This window comes from Herpailurus yagouaroundi, unplaced genomic scaffold, assembly GCF_014898765.1.
Source record: "Herpailurus yagouaroundi ecotype Mexico unplaced genomic scaffold, PumYag 530, whole genome shotgun sequence".
Classification (NCBI taxonomy): domain Eukaryota; kingdom Metazoa; phylum Chordata; class Mammalia; order Carnivora; family Felidae; genus Herpailurus; species Herpailurus yagouaroundi.
Genome location: NW_024412747.1, coordinates 9,619,476 through 9,646,743, shown reverse-complemented (window position 1 = coordinate 9,646,743; position 27,268 = coordinate 9,619,476). Strand labels below are relative to the sequence as shown.

At 42.3% G+C, this 27,268-nt stretch overlaps 2 protein-coding genes across 4 annotated transcripts in view; both read right to left on the bottom strand.

Annotated features, from left to right (window-relative positions):
• The window catches only part of NUP133 (nucleoporin 133), a 58,120-nt gene extending 47,853 nt beyond the window's left edge, over window positions 1-10,267 (bottom strand). For all 3 annotated transcript variants that reach the window (XM_040465015.1, XM_040465017.1, XM_040465016.1), the window contains exons 1-6: window positions 9,993-10,267; window positions 7,318-7,436; window positions 5,214-5,317; window positions 3,784-3,891; window positions 1,967-2,101; window positions 928-1,098 (exon numbers count right to left, since the gene is read on the bottom strand). In XM_040465015.1, the coding sequence (XP_040320949.1) occupies window positions 928-1,098; window positions 1,967-2,101; window positions 3,784-3,891; window positions 5,214-5,317; window positions 7,318-7,436; window positions 9,993-10,174 (819 nt within the window). In that variant the 5' untranslated portion in view covers window positions 10,175-10,267. The remainder of the gene's footprint in view (window positions 1-927; window positions 1,099-1,966; window positions 2,102-3,783; window positions 3,892-5,213; window positions 5,318-7,317; window positions 7,437-9,992) is intronic.
• Window positions 10,268-15,073: 4,806 nt separating this feature from the next.
• ABCB10 (ATP binding cassette subfamily B member 10) overlaps window positions 15,074-27,268 on the bottom strand; it is a gene marked incomplete at its 5' end in the record, with an annotated part of 33,377 nt that continues 21,182 nt past the window's right edge. The window contains 7 exons of the mRNA XM_040464917.1: window positions 15,074-16,951; window positions 17,421-17,455; window positions 18,903-18,946; window positions 20,371-20,551; window positions 22,036-22,115; window positions 24,162-24,371; window positions 25,749-25,844. Coding sequence (XP_040320851.1) covers window positions 16,732-16,951; window positions 17,421-17,455; window positions 18,903-18,946; window positions 20,371-20,551; window positions 22,036-22,115; window positions 24,162-24,371; window positions 25,749-25,844 — 866 coding nt within the window. The remainder of the gene's footprint in view (window positions 16,952-17,420; window positions 17,456-18,902; window positions 18,947-20,370; window positions 20,552-22,035; window positions 22,116-24,161; window positions 24,372-25,748; window positions 25,845-27,268) is intronic.

Sequence of the window (27,268 nt, the reverse complement as noted above, 5' to 3'; positions counted from 1 at the left end):
AATGGAAGCAGAAGACAGGGATGAAAATGAGACATGACAGAAATCAAATCTACAGTATCTGGTAAGTAAGAAGGAGACAGAGACACACACACACACACAATCAAGGTTTATACCTGGGTCACTGAAAAAACAGGGTCATGGACAGAAATAAACAGGTCAAAAGAGAAGTAAGTTTTATATACACTTTTGGTGTAGAAAATGGGAGAGAAAAAGGAATATGGGCCATTTGTTTTCAGACAGGTCAGGTTTTAGGTTCAAAGAGCATCAAGAAAGCAGATGATGAGAGCAATTAGAAGGAAAGAGCACAGTAGAAAAGAAAATGTGCTTTCCATTCTAACGTGCCTGGGCACGGAGTCGTTCCATAACCTCAGGCAGTTTACATGACATCCCTGAGGCCGTATTCTCATTGGCAAACTGGGGAGAAAGCTCTCTACATCATAGGTGATTGTAATTGTTACTTGAGATAACAAATACAGAGCACCCAGCAGAGGGTACATGCTCCATAAATGTGAGCTCCCATCCATCTCCCTTCACTAGGCCAGAGCCTGAGGCACAAGCCCAACCAACAGACCCAGATTTGAGTCATCCACACAAACAGCTGCAGTAATGGGAGTGAACACACTTTTGGTTAAGTCTAAAAAGCAAAACTGGTCCTTAAGCACATTTATAATTTTACAAAACAGTTTTAATTCGAAGATTCAAAAGAATCCATACGATTTATTTAAGAATATTACAGTTATAGTGTGAGAGGGTTAGTATGGCATCTCATTTGATCACAATAAATATGCATCATTGAAAAGATCAAAGGTTTTATTTCATATACACTAGTGTTCATACGGAGGCAATTATCAACTTCATAGGAAACTTCCAACTTAATGATTTCATGAAGAAACAGGCTCATAAAACAACGTCATTTCATCAACTTACGATGAGATCAGTACTTGGAGATAAAATTCCCAAAAGAGAAGAAACCTTCCGACCAATTCCTGAAAGCATGCCTTGTCCTTGAGGCAGGATATGTTGATGAATCTTTCCTAAACTTTCAGGTATCAGTCGAATCAGCTGGCTTCCCGATGAGGACAAAATAAAACTTTCTCCCTATGAACAAATATTGTGAAATTCGTTAAGTAAGCTTCTATAACTAAGATGAAGAACATTAACAAAAAATGCTTTGATACAGAGATAAATGATCTAGCATCTCCCTTAAAACAGATTTAAAAGAATAAAAAAAGAAAACTTTATTAAAATGATTTACTTATGAATCCATTCACATAATACTACTAATTCTACATAGGAAACCTTCAGTTGCAATTCTGTTTTTTTCATTGAGTGTCTGAATTCTGATTTTTATTTTTTTTTTTTAATTTTTTTTTTCAACGTTTATTTATTTTTGGGGCAGAGAGAGACAGAGCATGAACGGGCGAGGGGCAGAGAGAGAGGGAGACACAGAATCGGAAACAGGCTCCAGGCTCTGAGCCATCAGCCCAGAGCCCGACGCAGGGCTCGAACTCACGGACCGCGAGATCGTGACCTGGCTGAAGTCGGACGCTTAACCGACTGCGCCACCCAGGCGCCCCTGAATTCTGATTTTTAAATTACAGGTTCATCACATTACAGGTTCAACAAATCAAGTACCACATTTTATTCTTCGGTCGACCTACAGAGTGTATTTTAGCAAACCAGACTTCATAACGTCTAAGGGCTTCAAAGTCACCATCAGAAAATATTTCTGAAAGAAATGAATACCGCTGGCTACTATCTGATACTGGTATTTCAGAGTCCTAGGAGAAGGGCTTGCCTTTGTCCAACTGTTCAAATCCTAGACCCTTACATTCTTCTCTTGGCTCCTGAATTCCTCTCTGGCCTATATGGTCTATTCAAAACCCTGTATTTTCAGTTGTTCACATCTCACTTCGAAGTCAAATTACAGCTTTCCAATACATATAAAAGAATATCTATTGTATACCTGCACTGCTGTTAGGAAACTGTAAGTCTTATCACCTCCTAAATCCACGAAGGTCTCTGTGTAGATGTCTTCACTGGCAAGGCTTGGCCAATAGCGGATGGATCCTTCTCTGGTGGCAACCATGACAGCCACAGCCTTGAAACAAGACCATAACACTCAGCAATCACAGTAAAAAGAAGGACCCTAAAGCTAGCAGTTTGGTGACACTGATAAAAAGAAAACAGGGCAATTTATTATTTAATAGAAATTAGGGGGAAAAAAAAACACCTCTTTTTTTGTATTTTAAAAATTATCACACTATAAAATCGACTTTCTTTTCCTTTTGTTGTGCAGTTCTATAAATTTTAACACACGCAAAGATCCATGTAACTACCACCACAATAAGAATACAGCACAGTTCCATTAACACCCAAAACTCCCTAGTGCTATCTATCCCTTTATGATCAGACCTTTCCCCTATCCTTAACCGATCCCCTATCCTAACCCTGGCAACCACTATTTCCAGCATCATAGTTTCACCTTTCTGAGAATGTCCAGCAAATGAAACCATACAGAATGTAGCCTTTAAGCACTAGTTGATCTCACTCAGCATGTCTCTGAGATACACCCAGGTTGTCATTTGTATCAAGAGTTCATTCCTTTTTACTGCTGAGTACTATTCCATTCTATGGATGAAACCATTCGTTTATTCATTCACTCGCTAAAGGACATTTGGGTTGTTCCCACCTTTGGCTATCATAAATAATGTGATATGAATACTGTAACATTCATGTACTGTTTTTCGTGTAAACGTTAAGTTTTAATTTCTCTGAGGTAAACAGCCAAGAATGGAATTGTTGGGTCAAAACAGCAAGTGTATTTTAACTACTAGAAAGTGAAAGTCAAGTAGCTGTACCATTTTGCATTCCCACCAGCAACGTACAATTTCCAGTTGCTCTACATCCTTGTCAGCACTTGCCAGTTCAAGTACTTTATATTTCAGCCACTGTAATAGGTAGTACTGTGATACCTCACTCCAGTTTTGATTTGCATTTCTCTAATGACTAGTGACGTGAACATCTCTGTGACATCCTTACATCCTCTTTGATAAAGTGTCTGTTCAAGTCCTGTGCCCTGTTCTTAAATTGGGTTGTTTTCTTATTAAGCTTTCAGAGTTTGTTTTACATTCTAGATATAAGTCCTCTGTTGGATATATAACTTGGAAAGATTCTCTCCCAGTCTGTAGCTTGTCTCTTCATTTTCTTGTCAGTGTCTCTGACACCAAGTTTCTAATTTTGATGAAGTCCGACTTATCTATTTTTATCTTTTATGAATCATGCTTTCGGTGATTTCCCAAAACTCTGTCTAACGCCACGTCATGATGATTTTCTCCTGTTTTCTTCTAAACATTTTACATCTAGACCTATGATCCATTTTGAGTTAACCTTTGTATACGGTATGAGGTGTTTTTTTGTTTTGTTTTTTTGCATAAGGATGCCCAATGGTCCCAGCACCATTTACTGCAAAGACTACCCTGACTTCACTGAATTGCTACTGCAGCTCTGTTAAAGACCAAAGGGGCACCTCTTTGTTGATCTGTATCTGCACTCTCTATTCTGTTCAGTTGCCCTTAGGTGTCTACCTCTTTGCCAATACTAGTATCTTGATTCCTGTAGCTTTACAGTTATGTCACTGAATCAACTTGGATAATGTTGATTGGATAATTCCTCCAATGTTACAACTTCCCTTATTTAAATTAAACAAAAAAAAATACACACACACACACACACACACACACACACACACACACACACACACCAAGCATTTAAGTCACCTACCTGAGTAGAATGTGCTTCACCTGAGGTAGCAGAATAAGAGAGAGCCACCAAGTCAGCACTCCAGTGGAAGTCACTTGGTGGCAGCTGAAGCTCTTTGCAAACAGATAACTAAAGAAAAAACCCAAACAAACAAACAAAATCTTTCACATCAAATCCGATTCTTTGCATATGCACCCCGACTTCACGATTTCCCTTCCCTGTACATTTCAGAATCTGAGTCATTGCTGGAAATACCATTCTACAAACGTACTTTTTTTTCTCACATCTTTTTGATCAGGTTTTCGTCAGGCCCTTCAGTCATTTTAAAGCAAAATATTTTAAGAGATATAGAATCAGAAAAACTTAAGAGCTAGACAAACTCTTTCTAGACTAAAAAAACTCTGCAAGACTTAAGAGAAGTCATACTTCCCTTAAAGAAGTATGTAGGCTTCCTATGGAATTTTCCCAGTCTAGTCTTGATTTATTTGACATCTAAAATCAGCATGACTACAGAGCAATTAATTATACCAAGGTGTCTAGAAAATATTTCTTAGCCTCAGCCAAATTATCAGGCTCCTTCTGCTAACTCTTCATGGCCCCCAGAACTTTCCCTCACCTATGCTCTTAACTACAAATACTATCTTCTAGGCAGAAGTACAGAGGCCAGCAGACATGAAGAGTTTAAGTAAGCAAGAATCCCCAGGTCCAACAGAACAATGGCCCAGTAACAGTGACCAGTGAGTGGTTGCAAGAGAGTATGCCTCATCTGGAACAGACAGGAAAATAGGTTGCTGAGGATAAGTTCCTAGAAATGCAAATGATAACCCCATGTGAGAAACCGACAACTGAAAGTTAAACTAGCAATTGCTAAAATTGGTATCATTTTTTTCCCATTAAACACCATTTAGTAGATTCAGTGAATCATAGTCCTATCTTAGAAATATATAACTTCAGGGGCGCCTGGAGGGCTCAGTCAGTTAGGCATCCGACTCTTGATATCAGCGCAGATCATGACACCAGGGTCATGGGATTGAGCCCAGCATCAATCACGTGGGATTGAGCTCCGCACTCAGCATGGAGCCTGCTTAAGATTCTCCCTCACTCTCTCTCTCAAAAGAAAAAAATTAAAAAAAGAAATAAGCTCAGTTCATTAGCTAATGTGGGCAGCATTTATTCTTAAACTTCATTAGGCAGACCGGTATGGCATTCATAACACTCACTGAAAATTTTAATAACATGGATCCTATTTAAAATTATGAAAGGGGAGAAACTTTTTTTCCCAACATAAAAATGTGAATGTATGCTCTGTAATTCATACCACTACGAAAATGCAAATCTAATGAGTAAATTCAGATTGTGTCCTCCAACAACTCTAAAAATTTAGAGTAAAAATTAAGAGCCAACTGGTAATCCTTTCCTCTTCTCCTTCTAGCTCTCTCAAGAGCCATTACCTTAGTAATAGGTGACAGAGCAATCTTCCAAATAATGAGTTTCTCTTTGCAGACCAGACAAGCCCATCCACCTTCATCTATGTGAACAGTCAGCTGATCATCAACTAAAAAAAAAAAGTACATAACTTACATATTTAACCTCAAAGAACGAGTAAGAAAAACTGTAACAAAAAAAAGAAACAGAAAAGAAAAACTGTTAAAATTCCTTATACCAAGATCTTCTTTATGGATACATTCTTTATTAAAAAAAAAAAAAGTAATTACCACAGATAAAAAAGATTCATTCATATCAAAAAAATGCCCTTGAGTAATTCAAGAGTTAGAGTTATTAATATCCAAAACAAGAGAGCCATTTAACTTTGATAACCACTTTTAGAAATGTATCTGAAGGCAAAGGTATATTTTGGCCTTAGGTTTACTATCTTTTAATATTGGCCATAAACAAGTATCTTACTTTCTACAGTATTTAGTAACATTCATAATTTTATTTTGATACAGTAATGCAAATAATAATCTCTCTCATTAAATATATAAAGAATTTCAAGAAAAAATTATTCCTTCAAAAGAACATGACTTTCAAATACCTTCTTTAAAAGTTTGATAAATCACTTTATTATACGTAGACATCAAGGGTTGCATTCCACAGTAAGTGACAAAACTAAATTAGTATATTGCTGTCATAAGCACTGGTGGTGGTAAACTTCAGTTAAGTGTGTTAGCCCTGGAAACTTAATTAATTTGAGCTCTGCTCTTTGCCTAAAGCAGGGCAGAAGGGCAAAATAAAAGGCATTAATAATCTATAAGCTAAAATACTAAATCATGCCTAGGCTAAGTGTGGGCTTTTGCTGAATTAGAGTATCTGTTCAATATTTTCATTTCCCAAAAGCAATATAGCAGCTCCAAATACTCTACTGGTAAACCTGTGAGGTCCCTGACTTAACACACAGCACTTGGTAGGTTTCCATATTCGGAAAAGTTCTTCAAGTTTACACACCCTTAAGTTTACACATCCTGATTTTGAGGGACTCTCTCCTCTGAGGCTGTGTACTATTTGTTATTAACAGTCTGGTGGCATGAACCAGGAGTATGTTAAAAGGCTTAAATACTATTTGAGCTGAAATTTTTAGAGGACTAAAGAAAAACATAATACATGCTATATATAATTAAAACAAGAAAAGTACATGATGGAGGTTACAGTGGAAGTTTAGTTGTCTGAAAACCTCTGTACCTGGGTTCCCAAGGACTCACAGGCAAGATACGTAGTTCAAGTTGATGAGAAATATTCCTTCTAGAATGGAGTACTTTAAACTTATTTGACCATCATTCACGATATGAAATATATTTTACATCATGATGCATTCACATGTAATTTAAGTAAAACACACAAAACTTATGTAACATTATGACATAAAATGCACTCTGATGCTTTGCTTTCAATTTTTTTAAGTGCTGGCCATGAACCACTAAACTGATTTCAGTCACTACCTACAGTCTGAAAAACACTGTTCCAAAAAAATCACAGAAATCTAGAATTGAATCATAAATAAAAATGACTTGGGCAGATCATGGAGGATGCTGTGAACTTTGTTCTGCCAGTCACCCAACCCCTTATCCTTACTGTTGCCTTTCTGACGCTTGCGTGACTGCATCTTCCAAACTCCCACTCTAATTCTCTGCCAACAGAATCTCCTGAAGGTACTTTACACTGATAACATAAATGTGTACATATAGCCTCTGGGATACTACAAAGGATCCAGAAATGGAGGTAAGACTTGATCTTATAATAACGTTATTATACCCATACTCATAACATGACGGAGTGGTCTTTTAAGCTAAGCTTCACACTCGCAATCAAATTTTGAAATTGGACTGAGTTTTGCATATGCAGTGTTGACGACCATTGAAGAAGTAATCTGTGCAACAAATGGACTCATTCTGCTTCTCAAATTTATTATATTTTGCAATTCATGGAAAACCAAATGTTACCTGTTTCTACCCCATTTAAGTGAAGGTATATACCAGAAAAAGCACAAATTTCAATCTCGGACCCAGGGACAGGCTTCATTTTGAATTGCTAATATGGGCAAATGGAAATGACACTCACCTTCAGCCAACGTTAGGGCTTCCATTACTTTAACAGGGAGAGAAGATCCAAATGTTTTCACATCATAGTTCAGAGACTCAGTTACACAGTGGTGTGGCAGTATTCGTGTAGGTGTTCCTCTAAAGAAAAGAGACCATACAACTTGCATCATATTTAAAATTTTCCGTTATGCTTACTTTTATGTACTATTTTCATGTAAAGAAAATATCTTCGATAAACAAGAAAACAAATGAGCTGTAGCAGTAAAAGAAAACTCTGACTCATGTGTACTGTGTAAATATATTTTACATTAAAAAAAGACTGACAGGATACAGGAAAATTTGGCTTCTGACTCTTATGCTCTAGTAATCAGATGCGTGCTCCGTTCACTTAAACTCTATATAACTGTATCCTTCGCTATGTAATACAAAGGTTGGACTAGATCAGCATTTTCCAAATTGTGGGTCATTGTGAGGGTCTCAATTAACATTTCTGAAAAATAAAATAGAATATAAACTAGAATTTATCCTACACTGTGGCCAAAAAGTTTTACAAACATTGGATTAGATTATCTTTTAGCTCTCATCAGCTCTGGAATTTTTTTTTTAATGTTTATTTATTTTTGAGAGAGAGAGAGAGAGAGAGAGAGAGAGAGAGAGAGAGAGACAGAGCACAAGTGGGGGAGGGTGGAGAGAGAGGGAGACACAGAATTCAAATCAGGTTCCAAGCTCTGAGCTGTCAGCACAGAGCCTGACGCAGGGCTTAAACTCACAGACCATGAGATCGTGACTTGAGCCGAAGTCAGATGCTTAACCACCTAAGCCACCCAGGTGCCCCTAGAATTTTTTTAATTGAAGTATAACTGACACACAGCGTTACTTTAGTTTCAGATGTACAACATGGTGATTTGAAACTCTATGCTATGCTCACAAGGACAGTTACCATCTGTCACCACGCAACCCTATTACAGTACTGTTAACTATATTCCCTAGGCTGTACTTTTCATCACCATTATTTACCCATTTCCTAACTGGAAGCCTGTACCTCTCGCTCCCCTTCACCCATTTGGCCCTCATCAGCTCTAGGATTACATGAAATCTACCAGATTTCTATAACTAAGAAATTAAATAGGGTCATGAGTATCTGCTGTTACCTGTTCTTTAATAGCAGATACAGTGTAGAAATTAGATCTTTTCACCTTGTCAACATCCAAAAAATAATGTAAAGTTACCAGTATAAAATTTATTCCATCTCTTATCATGAGGATTAAGTGAGCTTTGCTTCTTGAGAGTATTACAACAAAGATTTTTCTTTAAATGATCACTGGAAGGTAAAAAGAGATTTGAAACAAAACGCATTAAATAAAGTACAGTTTTACTTTTCTCAAAGGTAGTAAAAAAAACACTGACAAGATCACCACTTTGAAGAGCACTTTCGAGACGTAAAAGTCAAAGATGCAGTGAATTCTTTAAAAATCATGTCTCCTTGGAGCACCCGGGTGGCTCAGTGGGTTAAACAACCGAATCCTCTTTTCTGCTCAGGTCATGATCTCACGGTTGGTGAGTTTGAGCCCCACATCGGACTCCGAGATGACAGTGTGGAGCCTTGGGATTCTCTCTCTCTCTGCCCCTCCTGTGCACACTCTCTCTCAAAGTAAGTAAAATAAACTTAAAAAAAATTAAAAATCGGGACGCCTGGGTGGCTCAGTCGGTTAAGTGGCCGACTTCGGCTCAGGTCATGATCTCGCGGTCCGTGAGTTCGAGCCCCGCGTCAGGCTCTGTGCTGACAGCTCAGAGCCTGGAACCTGTTTCCGATTCTGTGTCTCCCTCTCTCTGACCCTCCCCTGTTCATGCTCTCTCTCTCCCTGTCTCAAAAGTAAATAAAACGTTAAAAAAAATTAAAAATCATTTCTCATTTAAAGTATTGCAAGCATCTATAGATAAATTTTAACTATAAGTTCAAGACCCAATATTACACTTTTCTTGCAAAGGAAAATTCTTTTTTTGTAGATGAATTCGGAGGAAACTGATCAGAAACATGTTACCTTCTAAAGTTCTAGATTAATTATGAAAGCGGGATGCAGAGTATGGTTTAAGGAATGATGTGGACTGATGTGCCACACTTTTATTTGGGAACAAAACTACTATTCTTATCTCACTGCTAGGAAAGACTTTCCCCTATTAATTTAGCTGCAAAGATAACTTCTCTTGCTAAAAGTCATGTAATTATCAGTCAGCAGTTAATGGCAGTAACTATGTTAGGCATAACATGACTTTCCAGAATTGGAGATCCTCATTCCCACCGTCGTCGAGGGTTTTCGTATTGATTCATTTGGCCTTAAGAGAAGCAGGCTCAGGTCGCCTATTATTGCCATTTCACCAAATGAATCATGACTGACTTACAATGGAAGACGGGGGTAGTAAGGAGGCAGGTAACCACTGACTGAAATCCAATTTGTTCACTTCTACACAGAGGTAATTCCATGAAAAGTGCAAAGTGAAGGCTTAAGAGATGAATTAAACTGAGGCTGAAGTAACTACTCGCAAAGATGGCGAAGGTCTAGTTCCCCCAGCCTTGGCACTACCTCCCCGCCCCCTCCTCCGCGTTCCGAAGGCGTCTGGAGACACTACCCCATCAGGCCCACTGAAGCCCGTAAGCCTATTGTTCACCAGACTCAACCGGGGACGATCACCTACCGCGAGCTCAGCGAGCTACGCCGGCCGACCGGCGAAAAGAGCGCCGGGGAGCTGACTGCAGACCCCAGGGATAGACCTTTCCTGCTTGTCGCCCGGGGCGTGGAGCCCGGCCCGACTCCGGCCAGCGGGCCCCTTCGAGTCCCGGGCCCCGGTGTCCGCGGAGAGGAGACGGCCGGGAACATGACGGAAAGGAGAGGCGACAGATACTCCGCCTGTGGGGCTGAGACTCCGCTCGCGCGCGGAGCTTGAACACCCGGGAGCGGGAGGGCGCGCGCTGATGACGTAAAAGCACGGCGCCGAGCCGCGGGGCGTGGTCGAGGTGGCGGGGGAAAGCGCGCAGTCAGACGTCAAAGGGCCGCGCCGAGGCGCGGGGCGTGGTGGGGGCGGTTTGGAAGGGGGCGCGCCGTAATGACGTCAGAGGGTCGTGTCCCGCCGCGAGGCGTGATCACAGCGGTGACTAGTGTGGAGAGTTCTAGGCAGCTGGCGGGTGTCTCTAGCCTCCGGAGAAGTGAAACTGGAAAGCCAGGTGCCCTTCTCGACTCCGGTGGGTGGGGCTGGCCCGCTAGCAGCCTGAAGGCAAAGCCTCTCTGCACGCTGGTCCTTTCTGAGCCTCTTGGGGAACTGGAAAGTGTGCGTCGCTGAGAAGGGAGAAAAACCGAAAAGCTGTCACTGGTTTCACCCTTAGCGTTGTATTTGTTGGTCTCTAGGTTTGTCATTCCCCATTCAGCCCCGCACTGTCTCATCCACGCTAGTAACACCCCAAGTCCGCCTCTATCCCGGATCTTGGTCAAAAACTGCGGGCTCCTAACACTTTGCTCTGCATGTCCTGCAGACTCCTCACAATACACCTGCTAAATTCTTGTTTTCCTTTTGGACCCCTCTCCTACCACCTCTGCCCTACTTGGTAAAATTGGCCGATCACCCAAGTCAAAAATAAGAGCGCCACCCTAGAGTCATTCTTCACACTTCCCGCCACTGCAACAGGCTGGTACACTGTGGCTCCTGAGTACAGTCCATGGATGTCAGCCTCCCGCAGTGTATGGTGGGGACCGCGAGTGAAACAGTAGATACTCAGGACTATGCCTTGGGGCAGCGGAGTGCTTCTTTATCACCACCGAGGATGCGACATTTTCCTAGTGGCTGCCATTTCCTAATTAAAAAAAAAAATTCATTTCCTTACTTTGGGCCTCATTTTAAATAGTATAGTCTCTCCTACGGGGAAATCAAGAAGAAGGGGATAGCGTAGTGCGGTGGCTCTCACACTCAAGGGTGCTTCATCACCTGGAGGGCTTGTTAAGCCGCATTGCTGCCCACCCACAGCGTCTGAGTCCTAGGTCTGGGCTAAGGCTTGCGTGTTTACATTTCTAACAAGTTTCCAGGTTTTGGTGATGCTGCTGTCTGGGGACATTTTGATAACGACTGGTGTAGTAATTGAGTGCATAGACTCGAATCCAATGGGACTTGCTTCAAATCTCACCTCTGCTATTTGCTATCTGTGTCACCTTTTTGAGCCTTTATTAGATTACCAATAGTACTCATTTGTGAGAATTAGATAATATAGATATGACTATATTTGTGGATGTCAAAAAAACACAAACATAGTGAGGGCAAACAAGCTGAAAACCAGCATTTCCAATAAATAATACTCCTTAAGAAAATCAGTAAGAGAAAGCAGGCTACCCCAATAGGAAAAGATGGAAATGTACGAAGGGCATGAGCTAGCATTAAGTCAAAGACTACAAATGACCACAAACAATGAAAAGGTCTTCAACTTCACTAGTAATTATTAAGAGATGTAAATCAAACCACCCATCAGTATTATTTGTCAGTTGAATTAGCTGGAAGGTTTTAAAAAATGAAAAGAGCTCATGTTGAAAGGCTGCGGGGGGAAGAGGCGCTGATGTATACACTTCTGGTGAGATTTTTATAAGTTAGTACAGTCTTTTAAGCAGACAATCTATCAAAAAGCCTTATAACTTGTATGTGCTCCTTAAACTTGGCAATTAGAAATTTATCTGAAGTTTTAGAAGTTTACCTGAACAAAACAAATCATAACAAAGATAGTATTGTTTATAATAGCAAGGAATATAGAAGGATACCCGATGATAGATTTATAGTATATTCGCATTATAGAATTCTATATGGTTAAAAAGACTACATGTAGATATGTGTAATGAATACTTAAAGGATATAGGAAAGTATCAAATTAAAAAAAATTTTTTAACTTTTATTTATTTTTGAGACAGAGAGACACAGAGCATGAACGGGGGAGGGGCAGAGAGAGAGGGGGACACAGAATCGGAAGCAGGCTCCAGGCTCTGAGCCATCAGCCCAGAGCCCGACGCGGGGCTCGAACCCACGGACCGCGAGATCGTGACCTGAGCTGAAGTCGGACGCCCAACCGACTGAGCCACCCAGGCGCCCCGGAAAGTATCAAATTTTAAAAAGCAGATTGGTCAAAAAATAGTATGTCCAATGTGAGCCCATTTTTTTTTTAACTGAAATAAAGTACCTCCTAAGTATAGACATGTAAGTTACAAGTGTGAGATGCTCAACCTCAACACGTGCCTCCCTTCTGTATACCCTTCCTAAAGTACTGCCCTTTCAGTTAAGACCAAACTTTGATTTATGTGGTAGTAATCACTGCAATGAACAAGAGGATAGTAGCCAGAACTACATCCCGTGACTGTGGCGGAATTGTTACACTTCCATTATCACCAACATAATGGTGACAATATTAAAATGGAAAGGCAGAGGGGCGCCTGGGTGGCGCAGTCGGTTAAGCGTCCGACTTCAGCCAGGTCACGATCTCGCGCGGTCCGGGAGTTCGAGCCCCGCGTCGGGCTCTGGGCTGATGGCTCAGAGCCTGGAGCCTGTTTCCGATTCTGTGTCTCCCTCTCTCTCTGCTCCTCCCCCGTTCATGCTCTGTCTCTCTCTGTCCCAAAAATAAATAAACGTTGAAAAAAAATTTAAAAAAAAATAAATAAAATAAAATGGAAAGGCAGGGAAACAATGGAGAACTCATCATGGAAATCATCCGTGCCCCAGCCAGTGTCCAAGGTATTCATTTAATTGCCCTCTAATGCCAGTGGAACTTTTTTGAGATAATGCTACATTTCGTTGCAGCTTTCAAAGTCCTTCGAGCGGGGAAGCACGCATATTGTTTCCATTAGTTCTGCAGTCAGCAAACTGTCAAGGGCCAGAGAGCACCTGCTTGCAGGCCGTACGGTCTGTTGCAACTGCTCACAAGTTGGCTGTGGTCCAATAAAACTCTGTTTATGGACACCGAAGTTTGAACTTCAGAGAACTTTGATGTGTTATGAGATATTTTTCTTTTGATTTTTTAAAAACCATTTAAAACTGTAAAAACCATCCTTAGTTTGCAGGCTGTACAAATCAGGCAGCAGGCTGCACTTTGGTGACCCGGTGACCCACAGGTTAGTTTCAGGAGGGAGGCACTGGTCCTTTATTAGCATAGGACCTAACAAAATAGAGGATGATCAATGTTTCTCGAATGAGTTGAATGAATAGATTACCATGATGCCTCAGATGTATAAATCACGGAGAACACCCCCAAAGGAACACTTACAAGGTAGTTGTCCTATACTCCTTTCATTAATATACTCAATGTTTTATAACATTTACGTTTGTTTTATTTTCTAGCCACTTTGGCATTTTTATGGAATAAAATGGATTTCCCAAAATAGAGCCCTAATTTATAAAACTATTTGCAAGGGTTTAGCCTATAATGGTTTATTTAGCTTGTGATTATTCCCTGAGAAGCAGTCAGGTCCGCGGTCAGAGAAGGCCTTGCACATAGAGATGAGCCTGGGAGGGCGGACAACAAAATGTTAAGCTCATTAACGTGAAATTTTATCTTCACGTGTAAAATTTCAGGTGATTAAAATGTCCTTTTTTGCTTATTTTCTAAATTTCCCCTATGAATATACACATCCTTCAATGGCTCTTCATACATGTAGGATGAAAACTAAGATTTTCAGCATGATATTGAAGGTTCGCCCCCCCCCCCCCGCCATGATCCGGCTATTTCTCTAATTGTTTCTTGTATATGGCATCAACGCTGAATGAATGACAACTTGCCTAGTCTTATTTCCTCTTCTGTGAAAAGGGGATGATAGGTATTTATTTAAATTATAGGACCGTCAAAGTATCAAACGTGGTAACTCGTGCAAACACTCAGGAAACAAAGTGGTAGGAACCACGGCGAGGGCAGCGACACCTCTGTGATATTTAGCTATCTTCTTGTAATTAATTTTTATCTGCCTCATCCCTCCTTCTGAACAGAAGCCCCTTGAGGGAAGGTGCTAATCTGTCCACTCCATAGCACAGTTCCTTGTCCGTGGTAGGGGCAGGGGATACTTATTTCTTGCACAGAAGCAACTAATTACAATGTTTCTGTGGGACTACGGACAATACTGATTCCACCTTTAGCCCTCCATCTTGTCCATGTTTGCTCCACGACCTCCCTTGTGTTCCGGGCCCCTTGAAGATTAACATACATACCTTAGAAATGACCGCCAAGGCTGGGAGGGACGGAGGCTTGCTTTGGCCTCCAATAAATCTTGTAGAGATAACATAGTCTTTCCCCTGCACGATGCCTGGATGGTGCCACGAGATCTAATTACAAGTTCGCAGTCAGGTGCATGCAAGCCCTTTGATCTCCCTATAGTGCCCTATAAAATCTCTAGACTAAGGTGTCAACTTTGCGGAGAATATTTGTGCAGCTGCCTGGATGGTCGTCCACCCGAACTCCCATCAGTAAGTTACCTTGAATAAAACTGTGTGTAAACTGAATGGAGTCACCTGCTTCGTTTTCCAGTCTTTCAATGCTGTCTCAGTTTGGGGGATACTTTACTATCCCTCCCTCACCTTCTAACAGTTTATAAATAGAAAATAAAAAAGACAGTAACAATCTTAGGTAAGGAGGAAATGAAGGGAACTTGTAATTACTACTTAGTTTATTTGTAATGTCAGTTTTTTCCTTATTTCTGAATCTCCAAAGCCAAATTCTAGTGAGAAACTGAATGTAATAAAGTTCTATAAGAAGTGACAGACACAGATAAAGTTCACTATAAATTTTAATCCAGGATATAAAATGTTCCCTAAAGACACAATTGAACATTTTTGTATTAGAGAATAAAATGTAATGATCAAATTCAATTTTGTCAATACTTCTATGGCACAAAGAGATCCACCCTTGTCGTTGTGTTTTGTCTGCTTTCTGAGAACCACACCATAACAGCAAATTGTATAAAGAATGCAAGTAAAGGTTGTGAAAATGATTGTCACAGATGTACTGCTTCCTAATTCAAAGAACATGGAGTTCGTTCATTCACTGAATTCACTTTATTCAATAATAAACTCCTTTATGTAGAATGAAATCTAATACTCTGTGCTTATCATGAAGTAGTGATTTCTCCTTCCAGTATAATCAGTGAACTGTAAATATGTAGAACAAGGGAAAACCTCTATTTTCATTACATCAACATAGTTATTTCTTAGATTCTGGCATCGTCAATGTAAAAAAAAAAAAAACCACTTTTTCTTGAGGCAACAGCAAATTAACAGCACTGGTTTGAAATATGGCAAATCTAATGGCTCTCAGCATTGCTTTATGAGTTCCGAGGCATTTGGGTGCATAAAACTATAACCATAAATAAAAATGACTATTGTCCTCTTTTTAGGAGTGACAAGTTCTTAACGTTTCATGACGTTGTACAGAATAGAAAGAACTAAGCTTTCTTCAAATGTTTTAAGGCTGAAAATTATTTAGGCTTTTGCCTCATTGAGTGAAATTTCAAATGTATTTAACTGATGACAAGTAACATTTGGTGAGGAATTATACATTTTTTAAAGATAATTGTCAAAATACATGCCTTGGGGTGACTTCAACGTAGAATTCATTTTTACCTCTTAATAATACCTGGCAGTTCATGCCTCACTTCCCACAGTAACAAATGCGTGAATAATGAAAATAGAAGTTTTCTTATTCAAAGGATGGGCTTCTTAACCCTTTTTAAAACTCGTCAGGCTTTCGCATGCTAAGGATTTTGAAAGCCACACACATTCAAACAGTCTCATCCCAGAGGAACACATATTCCTAAACTCTCATACCTCTGAAAATACAGGAAGTATGGAATGTAAACGTTCCCATCTTGTCACGTGATGTTTACGATTTCTGTAGGTCTGTATGTGAGGTTCACTTCATGAGATTACCAGAATTAAAAAAAAAAGGGAAGATATTCATCTTCTAGTAAAATTAGACACAAAGGAGGTAGAATACTACCGAGAGGATTACACAGTGATTGGAAAACTCACCTAAAATAATTAAGCCTTTTATTTAAAATCCCCTTTTAAAAATTGTCATGTGACAATAGTTTCAATCTGTAATGGCAGGTAAGAAAAAACAAATGAGGTGCCACGTTATATTAACTAAAGTATTCCAAGAGAAAAGAAAGTAAAACACCTGAAAATAATCTCAGTGCTAGAGACATTTAGAAAGTTACCATGATTAAAACTCTGAATAAAAAGGTCTTGAGAACAGGTGCATCTCAAAACAATATTTTACCCACCCTGGGAAAAAACAGGCATACTTAAGATAACTTGCAGTGTGACGCCCAGATTTCATATCCTCTCTAAGTTCGTTTATTCCTGTGACCATGTTTCGCTCTAAAGTCTCTCGCGTTCACTTCATCGGTAACTGCTTCTTTATGCGGACTCAACTTTGCTTGTTCATTAATCTTCTGTATATCCCGTTGGGTTTTGAAAGAAGTTCTTCATGTCTCCCACATTCTGTGATCTTTCCTTGGTCAAGAACAGCCACCGTAGTAGCATTCTTAATGGTGGACAGACGGTGGGCAATAATCAATACCGTCCTACCTTCCATGAGTCGGTCCAGAGCTTCTTGCACAAGGTACTCATTTTCAGCATCCAGGGCACTTAAACAGGAAACCCACATGAGAAAGCAAAGCTGTCAGTGCCACCCATACGGCGTATTTATGTGCTTCCTGTTGGACACACAGCTGTCCTGAACCGGCAGTGAATTTTCACTGTGATCAAAATGACAACCTCTTGGGTTTACTATCTACCTCTTACAGCGTAAAGATACTACAAAGGAAGCTCGGAACCCTTGATTTCCACACAACTTGCGGGACCGCTGCTGAGTAGAGTGACTCGGGGCTCATCACGAACGCATCTAGGTTGAGACTAGAACACTCAACTTATGACTCAGCCTGTCCACTGGCCTCGTTAAGTCACATGCGGGCACTTTAAAGTGGAAGGGGGAAAAAAGCATTTTTCACTATATCACTATATATTTTTCACTATATCACTTGGAGGTAAGGAGTCATATTTGGTAAAGGAAGAATGTGGCTTATACAGTCATACATACGATTAAGATATCCTCACCTGGTTGCTTCGTCTAGGAGAAGGATTTTGGGATTCTGAAGAAAGAAAAACGTTAAAAAGAAAAGGAACACAATTTTATTAGGAAAACACAAACTCTCAGGAATAAAAAAAAAAAAAAAGTATTGATGCGTGACACAACGGGGATGAACCTTGAAAACATTCTGCCAAGTGAAAGAAGCCAAACCCCAAATTCTACAAACTGTAGGACTCCATTGATCTCAAATGTCCAGAAAGGCAAATCCAGACAGATAGAAATTACAGTGGTGATGGCCTGGGACTAGAGGTGGGGAGGAGAAAAGCTACAAGTGTGTCTAAGGGAATCCGGGGTGATAGAAATGTTCTAAAATTGGACCATGTGACAGTCGAGCAATAGTAAATTTCCTAAAGGTCGCTGAAAAGTACATTTAAAACTGGTGAATTTTATGGTATGCTTCAATATAGCTGTTTTTTAAAACCTTACCTAAGAGGGCGCCGGGGTGGCTCAGTCGGTTAAGTGTCCGACTCGATTTTGGCTCAGGTCATGACCTCACGACTCGTGGGATCGAGCCCCACATCAGGTTCTGAGCTCACAGCTGGAGCCCGCTTGTGATTCTCTCTCTCCCTCTCTCTGCCCCTCCCTCACTCTCTCTCTCTCTCTGTCTCCACCCCTCCCTCACTCACACTCTCTCTCTCTCTCTCTCACAATAAGTAACCATTTAAAAAAAAGTTTTAGGGGCACCTGGGTGGCTCCGTTGGTTAGATGTTGGACTCTTGATTTTGGCTCAGGTCATCTCATGGTTTGTGAGTTCAAGCCCTGCATCGAGCTCACTGCTGTCAGCACAGAGCCCTCTTACAAATCTCTCTCTTTCCCTCAGTCTTTGCCCCCTCCCTCATTCATGCACTCTCACTCTCTCTCAAAAAATAAATGATAAGTAAACTTAAACAAAATTTTTTTTCATAAAAAAAGTTTTAAAGTAAAACCTCACCTATGACCCTGAGGAGAACAGTTATACAACAAAGGGGAAGGCTATCATTTGCTAAGAAACACAATGTCTGGGGCCTTAAGCTAAAATGGCTTTTCCTCTCTTCTTAGGAGTCCTGTATAAGTATTTCCAGTCTGTACTACTATTAAGTTGAGCAGGTGACTATAGACGATACAAGGAATCACACTTGTATTGTTTGATATTTTGAATTAATCACTGTTTCACTCATTAGACTGTATACTTCAGGATGGAAGGTTCATGTGCCAAACTTCTCTCCCTCCAACAACTCTAGCATAGTCCTGGGCTCCTCATACCCAAGAAATACTTGTTAAATTGGGATGAGACGTACCGGGTGGAACACTCCCCACCCATCTTTCACCAGAACTCTCAACCACGTACCTCGCCTCCCCCTCCAAAAAAACAAAAGGAAGAAGAGTAGTAAATTACAGATGATAAGCTCCCTAATTAAAAATGGTAACAAGAACAACAAAAAATCCCGGCCAAGTGGCTTGAAGCTTACCTTAAGCAGAGCACGGGCAATTGCAATCCGCTGTTTCTGTCCACCTGACAATGACAATGTTTTTTTTTAAAAAACTTGAAAGCCTTAACAAAAATTCTTGGTAGTAGGATTTTCTGATCAGCTACGCGGCAGTTTGAAGACAGCTTCTTCCAGTTAGTCACAGCTGAGGTGGGTCGGGGGACAGAGACCTCTGTTTAAAATATACTGTCGCCTCACCAACCTCAAAATTAGTAACAAACATTATTATCGTAGCTAACATTTACTGAGGAGTGCCGCTGAGCCGGGCATTGTCTGAATGTGTTACGATGTTATCTCGTTCAATCTTGAAAAAATCCTATGAAGTAGATTCTGTAATCATTCCCTTTTCACGGATGAAAAACCAAGGCAGAAAATAATCAGTCTGAGGTCTATAGTTGGTAGGTGGCAGAGCGGAGGTCTGAACCAACAGCGAAGGCCTATGCTCTTAACCGCTACATGTACCGCTTCCCTTGCAGAACATCCCATGTGGCAAGGAAACCAGAAACTCAAGACATCAAGGGGTCTCTGAACAGTATGTGAAGGGGATGGGAGCCGATACGGGAGCAGAGGGCATCCGTGGTGCTGGGGCCTGTCATTCTGCTGCTCTACCTCAGGACGCTACTCCCGACACCTTCCGTCCTCAGGCTGTCCTCTTGTCTTTCCTTTCCTGGGGGACAACAGGCACAGGGAGCAGTCTGTGTGCGTGCACAGAACAGGAGAAAACCAAGAGAACAAACCACCGGGGCGCCTGGGTGGCTCAGTCGGTTAAGTGTCCGACTTCAGCTCAGGTCATGATTTCGCAGTTTGTGAGTTCGAGCCCCGCATCAGGCTCTGTGCCGATGGCTCAGAGCCTGGAGCCTGTTTCGGATTCTGTGTCTCCCTCTCTCTCTCTCTGCTCCTCCCCCACTTACACTTTGTCTGTCTCTCTCTCTGTCTCTCTCTGTCTCTGTCTCTCTCTCTCCCCATCCAAATTAAATAAACATTAAAAAATCTTTTTTAAAAATATTTACTCTCTGGCCCTTTAATGAAACTCCTGGTCTAACGGGCAAAGTACAGAGTGGGGAATAAAGAATTCTTCAATTTCAGTTCTGTTCCTGATTCACAGCCTCTGCCTCCCTGGACAGATCATCTTGCTACCCTGTGTTTGTCTTCTTTTCTGCAAAATTCAAGGATTTCAAGTTGCAAAACACATTTTTTCTCAGGTGAGAAAAAAGCTGCTGTGGCTATTACTCAGTGGGACACTGCGTGGGAATCTGGGAACACCTTTGGGGTAGAAAGTGAAGGACACTGGGGAGCAGTCCACATACAGAAGAAATTTTAGAAAATGGAAAGGCAAATTGCATAAACTCTAAGGACAAGAGCCTAATTAGAAATTTATACTGCCATACGAAATGCTGGAGAGTTCTCTGGAACAGCAAGTTTTCGCTACAAAGCAGTAACAAAAAGGTACCTGAGAGGAGAACGCCCTTTTCTCCGACCACAGTGTTGAATCCTTGGGGGAAATTCCGGATGAAAGCACCTGCATTGGCTACATCAGCCACTTTTTCTATCTGCTCGGCAGTCACCGAGGAGGGGTCGTCCGCACCATAAGCAATGTTCTCAGCAATTGAGCAAGAAAACAAAACTGGTTCCTGCACATTGGAAATACAACATATTTATTGCAAATTTCAACACAGACTTCAAACATATCTAGTAAATATAGTGAAGCTTAATACAGTACTTATATCTAAGAAACTATTAAATTGCTCCCCAAGAACACACAGTCGGCCGCTGAGTAACATGAGGGTTAGACGGGTGCTGATCCCCGCGCAGTCAAAAATCTGAGTATAACTTTAGACTCCCCAAAAACTTAGCCACTAATAGTCTACTGCTGACTGGAAGCCTTACTGATAACATAAAGCAGGTGATTACTATGTATCTTGTATGTTCTATGTATTCCATACCGTATTCTTCCAATAAAGCAAGCTAAAGAAAATGTTATTAGGAAATCATAAGGAAGAGAAAGCACAATCACAGTACTGCACTATAAAAATCCACATATGAGTGGCCCCACGCAGTTCAAACCCATGTTGTTCAAGGGTCAGCTGTATACTGTTTTCTCAATTCTACTCCCTCATTCTCCATAAATTCGCCCAGCCGACTTCTAAAAAATTCATGTTGTTCCATGAACAGGATTGATTTCATCATTATGCTGCAGGAAATGAGATTCCACAGCAGGTGCCTGGCACACGGTAGACACTTCATAAATGCAAGCTCCTCCCCTTAAGGAATTGTCAGGTATGGAAGATGCCGAGTCCACCTGAATTTTCCAGCTGTGGGCTTCCCACTGAGAATCAAGGGGGGAATCCATCTCTATTCATTACTTTTAGAAATATACACAAACCAGGTGGGAACATGACATTTTCACAGAACCCTGTGGAACAGTCCTGAGAAGCAAATAAACCTCCAGCTTCTTTTCTTCATCCCTAAACAATATGCACTACTGGTATACTTATACAACCACGCAACCCCCCGCCCCTGCTCCTCGCCTAGGGGAGTGGGGGCAGGGGTAAGGTCTGAGGGGAGGCTCAGATTTGTCTGCTGTGCACATAGCCTGGTAATAAAAATATAAACAACTGCGTCAAAAATTCCCTGCACCAAAGGGTCTCGTGAAAACAGCCCCATCAAAGCCGCCGTATTACACTAACATTTTGCCTCGAATTCCGCGACCTCTTTGCAAGGAGACGCTGGCTCTTGCCCGAATCTTGGCTTGCTTACTATCCCTGAAGCCCATTGTGGAAAACCATAGACTGTGCTGGTGACCAAGATGGGAACTGTGGAGGAGTCAGTAAAACGTAGAAAAGTTCTATTGTTTTCTCCTCACCCTCTAGACTATCTGCTCTACAAAGTAACATGAGTCCCCAGCTTTTGATAAAAATCGGTTTCGATTGGATCGAGTGTTTAAGGTCTGCAAGATACAGCTCTGTTTCCAAATCTACAAAACCTGTGGGTGAGATCAGTTCGGTACATCTGGAAAACTTCCTTCTCTTTTGGGAGGGTCAGTCTAAGGCAAAAATAAATAATAAAAGCAAAGTGAAAGGACAAGTACAATAAAAATAGAAACCTCTCTTCCTACCTGACTCACTGTCCCAATCTTGGATCTCAGCCAGACTGGATTTAGCTGACGGATATCATGGCCATCGAGACTGATAGTTCCTTGTAGAGAGGAGAGGAAAGTCACGGAGTGTCACGGGGCCAATGACTCATGAAAACAGAGAAAGGATCTGGTGGAGAAATTCCACACTCGGTTCTTTCAAAGATTACAAGTACATTCAAAATCTCCAAACGGAATCTAAAATCAACATGTTTCATGGAACTTCCATGTCTCCCGTCTCCCTGCAGCGGGTAGCTGACCAGCCTGTCTCCTCGCTCATCCATGCAGCTCACTTTGCTGCAATGGCTTCCTTTCTGGAATGACTCAGGGCCCCACAAGAAGATGCACCTGTGCGAAACTGACTCAGGAGAGAGTTACATGGAAGGGGGCAAGCAGCGAGGTGTCCATTGGCTGTCACAGACGCTGGCGGTGGTGGCACAGCTCTGAAGCTGGCACCTGTGACAGTGGCTGCCTCATCCTGGAGCTTGCGGGCCACGTCAGCATCAGCAACCACCTCGAAGGCCTGGTTCTGCAGTGAAGTTACGAGACGTGTCCTGGAAGTTTAACCCCGCCAGTGATTTTTTTTTTTTTTTTTTAGCTCTTTTATTCTTCCTTAAACTATCTCTTCCTGCATAAATGCAGTTGGAAGAGAATCATTATCCGCCACCGAGAATCTGATACCAGAGCAGAACATCTAAATAATCAGATGTAACCCTGCGACCCTCGCTAACAGAATTAATTCTACGACGCTCAGTAATGCTTGGTGATGACGATGATGGGGACTCAGAAATGCCATTCCTTCTCAGTGGTGTGGGATTCTACAAGCCAGCTGTAAACGTTCGCCAACTGGCAAACATCTGAGGTCTTTGGCTTAAAAAGTTCAAGTGTATATATATTTATATATAGTCTACCCAAGGCTGGAATTTATGATAAGGCAGTTTATGATAAAGAAACCACAGGCTTAATATTCTGACTTGCTTTGCATTCACTTCACTAGGACTTCTCTCAATTCAGAATTTTATAGCAAGTAGAGTGAATCAAAACGGGGATTCCAGAGGCAAACAGTGGAGCTAACACCCATTTTAATGCAGTTGGCTATTCTGCGGGTCAGGATCCACAAGGCAAATACTTATCTGGCACACAGCCAGCTCTCTCGTTTTCTTAACCGAAAAGCACAGCTACAAAAGCCACGAGACGTATTCATTTTAAATTAATGATGTGGTTCTTTACTAACAAGCAGTTGTTTTCTTGTTGAGAAACATCCTTGTTGTCTCAATCCAGAATGAAAGCCATACATAAGGACTATCTACTTCAGGCTCTGATATAAAGAAGGATATAGACTTTATAATTATGTGTGGTGATGGATGTTAACTAGACCTTCCATAAGATATACATACAGCAAATCCGGTTGTACACCCAGAACTAATATAATACCATATGTCAATTACATCTTAATTGACAAAGGACATAAGGAAGTAAAATAACATGTTCTCTGCTCTAAAAGATGCTATGATCCAGTTAAAAACAAAATAAAAACCAGGGCGAGAAAAATCCCTTAAAAAAATTCCTACTACCTCAAAATGACTTCAAGAAAGCAGTCACAAACTAGAAGTGAACCACAGACTGCCAAATCACTGGTCTGCACGCTGGCCACGGGGCAGTTCACGGGAGGATGCAGCCCGAAGGCTTCCAGAGAAGCTTTACAAGCTGAGCGGCTGGCACAGAGAGGCACTTACTCTGCGGCTGCTGGGCAGTGATGCTCTGCCACACGTGGGGCACCTTCCCGTAGCTGCGGGGCAGCCCTGCCTGTCCTCTCCCAGGATGGGGGCGTCAGAAGGAGACACCGGCACGGGAGAGGAGGCAGAATTCAGGAAGTCGCTCGGGACTTGAAGAGGCCAGACAGGAACTCTACGAACTGCCTGACGGGGCTTCTGTGTACTCTTAAGAGGGACCCCCTTGTATAGGGGCTTCCTTTCCTCGGAACAAACCCTCTGGCATCCAGAAGTCTCACACTACAAGTCGTTGCATAATTTGGTCCTCTCCCAGAACACAGGGGTAGGGGGGGCTCTGGAGAGGCCTCCCACCCTACCAGGCGATGACCCACTCACCAGAAACGGGGTCATACAACCTCAGCAGGAGGGACAGCACCGTTGATTTGCCAGAACCACTTGGGCCAACCAGCGCCGTGACCGACGCTGATGGGATACAAAGGCTGAAATCCTGGAATATAGGCACCTCCGGGCGAGCGGGGTAGGCGAAATGCACGTTCCGAAACTCCAGAGTGCCCTGGAAACTTTCCTGGTTTAAAACGACCCCTTCTGAAACAAGACAGAATACGAGGTACTTAACGCAAAGATTGAACAGACAGCGGAACTCCATTCTCCCACTCGTCTGACTCCAGGCGGTGCCGGGCCACGGCCACCACACTCTCCCGGACTGTGAGCCCTTCCCGGGCAAGCCAGGAAGAGGCCTCCGTCTAACGCTCACCCAGAGCCTGCTCTGCACGCACTCTGTGCGAGGCACGATACCTCTGCGTTCGTCTGAGCCTCATGGCCTTGATGGGCAGAGGTGACTGTCCCAGTTTTACTGACGGGACACGGAGTCTCAGAGACAACCGCCTGCCCAAGCCAACGGGCAGTGGCGCGACCGTCCACCCGTAGGGCAGTCTGGTTTCGAAGCCGATTGCCTCCCCGCTCTGTGCCGCCACCTCGAGTTCCTCGGGTGCAGGGTTTATCTTCTCTTCTCTAAATGTCTTGCGAGAAGGATGACAGAGGGCTGAGCATTGTACACCAGCCGCAGAGCCAGAGGGATCCGAGGGCTGCTCTGTCCTCGTATTCCTCACCCTGCCGATGACTCGGGAGAAGCCACTCCATCTCCCTCAGCCGGGCTTACTTCCTCCAGCCTGTCACACTGGAGAATACTGGGGCTGAGCAGCAATCAGTGTCCTGGGAGTCAGCGAGTGACGGAGTGGCCACTGCTTCTAGGTCACGTAGCTCCCCGGAGCGCTAGCTTCTAGGGAAGGAGTTGACGAAGGAGATGGCTCTAGCCAATCAACACCAGCATCCGCTAGCCCACCCCCCTCCCCAAGCCAAGAAATTTGGAGGCTTTTAATGTGTGACCTGCCTTCCTTTACCCCGCCCTGCCCTCGCCCCAACACAAACATCAAAAGCACTACAGAAGACAAATCTGGCGGACTGGCCAGGGCCCTTCCCATCTGTACCCCCGGGTGGTACTCGCTTCCTTCCTGCTGCTGGTGGTAACAAATCACCGGCAGGACTGACACACTGCCTGGTCAGCCCCCACGCTTCCTTTGTCCTTCCCCTCCCACCACCTGCCCCTCTGATCACCCTTTCCGTAACGTGGCAAGGACAACACCCTTGTCATGCTCAGCCTTCACAGGTAGAGCTGGGCTAACTGTCCCAAGCCACATTTTTTTTTTTTTTTAACTGTTTAGGTATTTATTTTGAGAGAGAGAAAGAGAGAGAGAGCAAGCGAGCAAGGGAGAAGCAGAGAATCCCAAGCAGGCTCTGAGCCGTCAGCACAGAGGGGAAGGGAGGGGGTTCAAACTCATGAACTGCGAGATCATGACCCGAGCTGAAATCAGAAGTTGGATGCTCAGCCAACTGAGCCACCCAGGCACCCCCAAAGCAACATTTGTCTAATCCCAGCAAAGAACAAACCCGTGGGATACCCACCGTCAAAAGGCAGCTCAGGCTTTCTCTCGAGGAGCTCCCAAAGGCGTCCCCCGGCACCCAGCCCTTTCATCAGCTCCGAGTAGAAAGAGCTCAGCCCTAAGGACAAGAAGCAAACATACTCAGCACCAATGCCAGGAAACAACCATCTGCTACAGCCCTCTGCAAACAGTAAGGGTAACTTGCTTTTAATATAACATCTGTTCACTTTCAAACAGGATTTGAGGCAACTGCCTGGGAATCTGTACTCAAAATTCCCTCTGTCTCATACCCTTGTTTGCCTTCAGCTTCTCCTCCTCCGATTTCACTGATTTCTAATACAGATTTCATGTTTGATTGGGAATTTACAAATGCATATAGCCACAGTAATCAACCACTGAATTAAAATCACAACATTACAGAGAAAAGCTACCTAGTGAAAAAACAGCAATACAAATAGAATATAATGCTTACTTAAAAGGAATATAAAACATCCCAATATTCATTTTAAATTCAGATCTGCAAAATCAAACCCCATTTCAAGCACTCGACAAATACAACTTTTACTAGGCTAAAAACTGAAAAGGAATTTAGAAATGTTAAATTTTCCAACAATCTCTTTTTAAAGTCACCTTTGTTTCTGTTTGTTTGTTTGTTTTAATGTTCATTTATTTTTGAGAGAGAGAGAGAGACAGAGCATGAATGGGGGAGGGTCAGAGAGAGAGGGAGACACAGAATCTGAAGCAGGCTCCAGGCTCCGAGCTGTCAGCACAGAGCCCGATGCGGGGCTCGAACTCACGGACCGTGAGATCATGACCTGAGCCAAGGTCGGACGCTTAACCGACGGAGCCACCCAGGTGCCCCACGTTTGTTTGTTTTTTAAATAAGCTCCCCACGCAGCGCGGAACCCAACACGGGGCCTGAACTCAGACCCCGAGATCAATACCTGAGCTGAGATCAAGAACCGGATGCTTTACCGACTGAGACACCTAGGTACCCCAAAGTCACCTTTGAACTGTGAATGAATTAATGACTTAAAGCAAACAAACTCCAAGTACGCTAGGCCATGCCAACCGCAAGAACATATGCTTGTAACATGCGGTAAGGATACCACAAAAATGCAATTCAGCTATTCTTTCTAAGGTATTTTTGTGCATTTTTTGTGGAAATCTGTGCAAGATACAGTGGATTAAACTCTTCGTGTTGAATTAAAAGTGCACCGGGCAGAAATAGATCCAGATAAATATCGTTCACTGATCTTTGACAAATGAGCAAAGGCAATTCAATAAAGAAAGGATGGTCTTAACAAGTGGTGCTGGAAAAACTGGACATCCACATGCAAAAAAAAAAAAAAAGAATCTAGACACAGACCTCATGCCCTTCACAAAAAATTACTCAAAATGGATCACAGACTTCAACGTAAAAAACAAAACTATAAAACTCTTAGAAGTTAACATAGGACAAATCCTAGATGACTCTGGGCTTGGTGATGACTTTGTAGATACAACACCAAACCCATGATCCATGAAAGAAAGAACTGACAA